This window comes from Diaphorina citri, unplaced genomic scaffold (genome assembly GCF_000475195.1).
Source record: "Diaphorina citri unplaced genomic scaffold, Diaci psyllid genome assembly version 1.1 scaffold283, whole genome shotgun sequence".
Taxonomy (NCBI): Eukaryota; Metazoa; Arthropoda; class Insecta; order Hemiptera; family Psyllidae; genus Diaphorina; species Diaphorina citri.
Genome location: NW_007377719.1, coordinates 241,594 through 248,165, shown reverse-complemented (window position 1 = coordinate 248,165; position 6,572 = coordinate 241,594). Strand labels below are relative to the sequence as shown.

The 6,572-nt window shown below is 37.9% G+C and overlaps 1 protein-coding gene across 1 annotated transcript; it reads left to right on the top strand.

Annotated features, from left to right (window-relative positions):
• The first annotated feature begins 22 nt into the window (after window positions 1-22).
• LOC103507047 (protein O-GlcNAcase-like) lies at window positions 23-5,989 on the top strand. The gene is made up of 8 exons (XM_026821986.1): window positions 23-71; window positions 686-852; window positions 2,382-2,548; window positions 3,346-3,508; window positions 4,279-4,378; window positions 4,932-4,982; window positions 5,121-5,316; window positions 5,975-5,989. The coding sequence occupies exons 2-8, from the start codon at window positions 702-704 to the stop codon at window positions 5,987-5,989; spliced, it is 843 nt and encodes a 280-aa protein (XP_026677787.1). The 5' UTR covers window positions 23-71; window positions 686-701.
• Window positions 5,990-6,572: the final 583 nt, after the last annotated feature.

The window sequence follows — 6,572 nt, the reverse complement described above, 5'->3', positions numbered from 1 at the left end:
TAATTTGAATCTGTTTCAGGATTCTACGGAAGACCATGGACTACAGAACAAAGAAAGGATCTATTTGTAAAGTAAGTATATTTGTGACAAGCCTTGAACATCTAGACGCACGGCAGTGCGCCAGGCCAAGTTCCGGCCTGAGCACGCCAGTGTGTATATTACACGAAGCATTTCGACGCATTTTTATTAAAGTATACTTAACACGATTAAATCAACCGTGATAACCACTACACCACTGAGGTTGGTTTTAATTCTAGCAGGATAGACAAGATATATTCTATTCAATGGCGTAGGTATATCATTTTTTGGGGCCTTCTTTGCCAGGTTTTGGCGGGGCCCCCGGGGTCAATAGATTGACGAGGAGGATTCTCCAAATTATGGGCATTTGGGGTCTCTGTGGAGCTCCTAAAGGCCTGTTCAGACTTGTCGTTCGTAGTGGGAACACTCTCATTTAATTACATTCCTACAAGGACATTTTGTGGCGTTGAGAAAAAAATCCTATCGTGTGAAGCTGTGTAGGGAGTAGTGGGACCATTCTCTTTTAAATTACATTGTCTACAGGGCATTCGAAAAAAGAAAAAAAAAGTAAAAAATCGGATGAAATGATGAAATACACAAGTGAAAACCGGCCTTAACTGACCGGAGTTAGGATACACGCCAATGATTCTATTCTTCTCTATTTCAGACTGAAGAAGTGGGACATGGACTCCTACCTGTACGCCCCGAAGGATGACTACAAGCATCGTGCCTATTGGCGAGATCTGTACTCGGTGGAAGAAGCAGAACATTTGACTGGACTAATTTCCGCCGCTAAAGAACAAGGCATTGACTTCTACTATGCTCTTAGTCCAGGTAAGTGAACCAGTTTACTAGGTACGAAGACAAGCATTGTTTTTATTTTGTTAAGTTTGGATTTTGAAATTTTGTATACTCAACAAGAGATTGATGATTGAATGATGGATGTTTTGGTCTTTGATCATTTAAAATAAAAAAAGTTACCGAGGTAATAATTTTATTGCCTCTGATCTTCATGATATCAATTCTCAATTTAGTTCTTTTCTTTACCTTCCTTCCTTCCTCTCTCTATGATACTTATTTTTTTTTTTTTTACTACCATTTTCTTTTAATATGTACCTACCTATTGTAGTACCTACTTGATATTTTTAATCTCTAGAATAGGGTTTTTATCAAGTTTTTACCTTTATCAGAATTCAAAGAAAAAGAAGAAGAAAAAAATGCTAAACACGGATTTTTTAAAGAATTTCTTTGTTTCAGGCGATCCGCGCCGCAGGTGAAATTTTTGAAAATTTTAGTCTACAATCTTCAGAATTCAGTCTCATGTAAATTATGATCTTCGGAGAAATTTTTCAACAAGAAAAAGAAGAAGAAGAAAATGCTAAACACGGATTTTTAAAGAATTTCTTTGTTTCAGGCGATCCGCGCCGCAGGTGAAAATTTTGGTCGAAGAAGAAGAAAATGCTAAACACGGATTTTTAAAGAATTTCTTTGTTTCAGGCGATCCGCGCCGCAGGTGAAAATTTTGGTCTACAATCTTCAGAATTCAGTCTCATGTAAATTATGATCTTCGGAGAAATTTTTCAACAAGTATGAACCATGATTAGAGAGCCGCAGAAAGAAAAAGAAGAAAAAAAAAATGCTAAACACGGATTTTTAAATAATTTCTTTGTTTCAGGCGATCCGTGCAGCAGGTGAAATTTTTGAAAATTTTAGTCTACAATCTTCAGAATTCAGTCTCATGTAAATTATGATCTTCGGAGAAATTTTTCAACAAGTATGAACCATGATTAGAGAGCCGCACAAGATCGTCTCGCGAGCCGCATGCGGCTAATAGAATCTATTCTATTAGCTCATTTTCCTACACTTTTCCATTCCATTCTATTCTATTCCTCAGGTTTAGACATCACCTATTCATCTGGCAAGGAAGTGGCCACACTGAAACGAAAGCTAGAACAGGTCGCACAGTTCGGGTGTCGTGGGTTCGCATTCCCATTTGACGAGATATTGAGAGTGAACTATTCTATTCCATTCCATTCTATTCCTCAGGTTTAGACATCACCTATTCATCTGGCAAGGAAGTGGCCACACTGAAACGAAAGCTAGAACAGGTCGCACAGTTCGGGTGTCGTGGGTTCGCACTCCCATTTGACGAGATATTGAGAGTGAACTATTCTATTCTATTCTGTTCTATTCCATTCCATTCTATTCTATTCCTCAGGTTTAGACATCACCTATTCATCTGGCAAGGAAGTGGCCACACTGAAACGAAAGCTAGAACATCGCGAGCCGCATGCGGCTAATAGAATCTATTCTATTAGCTCATTTTCCTAAACTTTTCCATTCCATTCTATTCTATTCCTCAGGTTTAGACATCACCTATTCATCTGGCAAGGAAGTGGCCACACTGAAACGAAAGCTAGAACAGGTCGCACAGTTCGGGTGTCGTGGGTTCGCACTCCTGTTTGATGATATTGAGAGTGAAATGAGTGAAGCGGATAAGGAAGTGTTTCAGAGCTTTGCGCACGCCCAGGTAAGTGGGAGGAAGAGATTGTATAATTTTTCCATCCTTTTCAATGTTAAAGGTTAAATCTATGTTTGTACTTATTATGATGTAAATAAATGAGACCTGTTCAAACTGTTGGCATAGTGGGCCTTTTTAGTCTTAGCCGACAGTATAAATAAGGTATATTTAATAAATGATTTTTTTTTATTTATTTTTATATAGGTTTGACATAGGGAACTGCAGTCTGGCTAGGGGACTTTAAACAGTTAGGATACCGACCTAAAATCCCCCCTGATAAAAATAATAAAAAATTATTATTTGATTTTTTTTTTTTTATATATATAGGTTTGACATAGGGAACTGCAGTCTGGCTAGGGGACTTTAAACAGTTAGGATACCGACCTAAAATCCCCCCTGATAAAAATAATAAATAAATAGCAAAGGGCATTCACTAGTCTGACTGGAGGACTTTAAACTGAGAGTAGACCAGCTTTTTCTAACTGGGGTACTTTAAACAGGGAGGACATCAGCCTGAAATTTCTCTTGCTGAAAAAATAGCAAAAGGCATTCACTTGTAAAATGTTTACAGCCAAATCAAATGTCAGCCCAAAGTAATAACCCCAAACAGGGCTGATTGAGACACAAAATACTTCCCATTTTGGTGCTGGGTCAACACGAGGACACCAGAAAGTATCCCGTAGAAATATTTGCAATCAACAATGAGTAAAAAAATTTTGTCGATGGTGGGATTCGAACCCGGGACCTTCTGCATGGCAAGTAGATGAGTACAAATTTTTGTTTACCTATCTTTTATTTCCACTTAGGTATCCGTAACGAATGAAGTGTTCGAGCATCTAGGTCAGCCCAAGTTCATGCTATGTCCCACCCAATACTGTTCCACGCGAGCTGTACCCAATGTGAAAAACTCAGAGTATTTGAATACACTGGGGTCTAAACTGGCCAAGGAAATTGACATCATGTGGACAGGTAAGTTAAGCCACATCGAGTATGGTTGATATCTGGAGGAGTGACTCAATATTGTTCCACACGAGCTGTTGTACCCAATGTGAAAAACTCAGAGTATCTGAAAACACTGGGCTCTAAATTGGCCAAGGAAACTGTACCCAATGTGAAAAACTCAGAGTATCTAAACACACTTGGGTCTAAACTGGCCAAGGAAATTGACATCATGTAGAGAGGTTGGTATTTAAACACGGAGTACAGCATCTATCTGGGAGGCTTATAAAGAGGGAGAAGAAACGTAAACCAGACCAGCTAGTTGGTAGTAAAAAAGGTTTACATGGCTTCAAAACGACAATTGCAAGTAGATAGTTGATCGTAAGGAAGAGCCAACTAAACCTGGCTGGAAATCATAGGGAATAGGGACTCTTTTTTCAGTGAGTATTTCAGGTCTTTGGAGGCCCTTATGTGTAAATATGTGCGTTTTCCAAGTTACTTCTACAGTTTACTGAATCAGTCTCATTAGTAGAAGCTTTTTTACTATCACTTTTGGAGAAGATCCTCTGTAATATGAAATATTTTCCTGAAAGAATCAACGAATAGTAACACTTCCTCTAGTTCGATACTATAACTTTTACTTTACTATTGAATGTTGAATGGTAGAGATTGCCCCAGGCAATAATTTCGCCCTTTGTTTGTAATTTCTTTTATTTCTGTACACTGTAGGTACATGTGAATGAATATAACCAATAAAGAGTCTAAATTTATGAAAACTATTGTCCTCTTTCGCTTCACAGGACCCAAAGTAATCTCTCGTCTCCTCACCGTAGAAAACATAGAAGATATTACAGAAGTTCTGAGGAGGCCCCCAATTTATTATCAAAGATCCTCTGCAATGTAAAATATTTTCCTGAAAGAATCAACGAATAGTTGTTGTAATCTTAATTATTATAATTTTTACTTTACTATGTAGAAAAATTACGTAATAGTCAATCTCAGGCATTAGAAAGCAACAACAACAACAACACCAACAATAACAAGAAAATATTGTTCTGTTTCGCTTCACAGGTCCCAAAGTAATCTCTCGTCTCCTCACCGTAGAAAACATAGAAGATATTACAGAAGTTCTGAGGAGGCCCCCCATCATATGGGATAACAACCTGGAAAAGTCATGGAATCTGAAAATCGGCCCCAAAAGTCATGGAAAATCGTGAAATTTCAAAGAAAACCTGGAAAAGTCGTGGAATTTGCTACAGGGTCAAAAAATTAAAAATATTTCAAATTAAATATCAAATGTTTCCGAAAAACGCATGCTACTTTCATTTGCTACTTTGTATGCCACTTTAAACCTATTCCACTGTGTACTTGTCCTACTAAAGTACTATTTATACCAATACTAATATTGTACATTTTCTGTTCTCATATTTTGTCTGTTATTCTTTATTCCCAGATCAATGTTAGATAAGGACAAGGAGCTGACGATTCAAGACCTGACGCTCATGTGCGATCTAAGAGAGAGAGAGAGATAGTAGCTACAAGTTATGTGCCATTTCTAACCAAAACTTACATAGTGGCGACGCAACAACTAATATTGTACATTTTCTTTTCTCTTATTTTGTCTGTTACTCTTTATTCCCAGATCAATGTTAGATAAGGACAAGGAGCTGACGATTCAAGACCTGACGCTCATGTGCGATCTATTCTACTTACCATTCGAGCATGGAGCCCAAGGTCTACATGTACTTCAGGAATTCAACTGGCTCAAATCCAACTCTCAACTAGTGTCACATAGTAGACTCCTTAAGGAGAAAAGCCTGGCGGATAGAAAACCAGAGGTAAGAGGGTTCCGGGTTCGATCCCCTCCATCGACAAAAATTTGTACTCGTTTTTCGATTGCAAATATTTCAACGGGTTACTTTCTGGTGTTCTCGTGTTGACCCAGCACCACCTCCATCGACAAAAATTTGTACTCGTTTTTCGATTGCAAATATTTCAACGGGTTACTTTCTGGTGTTCTCGTGTTGACCCAGCACCTAAATGGGAAGTATTTGTCTTCTTCTCGCCCATCTGATGAGAGGCATACTACGGGATGGGCATGTTAACTCACACCGTAAATGGGAAGTATTGTGTCTCTTCTCGCCCATCTGATGAGAGGCATACTACGGGATGGGCATGCTACGACACAGAGTTGATTGGTATGAAATGCTGGGAATTGACTATCAGGTCATTTTCCTCAGCACCTAAATTAGAAGTATTGCAGTGGTGCATATGACCAAGAAATTGACGAGCACCACGTAAATATAATAGATGATAGATAGATAGATAGAAAGAAGTATTGTGTCTCTTCTCGCCCATCTGATGAGAGGCATACTACGGGATAATAATAATAATAGTGCTTATTTATACTGCTCGCATAGGACTGAAAAGTCCCTTTACTCCAGCAGTAGGCTACTACTATTATCATAGTGTATGTCTTCTTTGGGTATCCAACAGGTCTTGGTCTATTAAATGACAAGTTTAAAGGCTTTCTTGAAGTATGAAGAATTTGAATAAGATTTCTTTATTTTTGAATATTTAGGTACAAATAAAGCGTCTCCTAGGCTGATTTCAACCACTGAGGAGATGGTTCTTCTTCCTCTTCATTGATTACTTATATACAACATAGGTAGGTATTGATTAATATTGATTTTAATACATGTAAAATACATAGGTAGGTAAGAAGATCCAAGGACCCTATAATCTAGGATAACTAATTTGAAAATCTTACCAGTCTTCTACCTCTGTGGTGTAGAGATCAATACGCTCACCTGGTAAAGAGAAGGGCGTAGGTTCAATCCCAGCCAAGGAATGAAATTTTATCCTCAATATAATTCGAGAATAAATTACCTTGTAGTCAAGAAGTGAACTGTTATCCTTATCCAGCCCGTTACAGGCAAGAGTTTCAATTAATTAGTAATTAAAAACCTAGAAAATAAGTAAATCACAATAGAGAGTGGTGCAGACTGAGGAAGTCTGAAATTAGCTCTCTTTTCGTTAGTTCGTTTGTTGACCTTATTGTTAATACTGTACTTGTGGTTCTTAAATTAGTAAT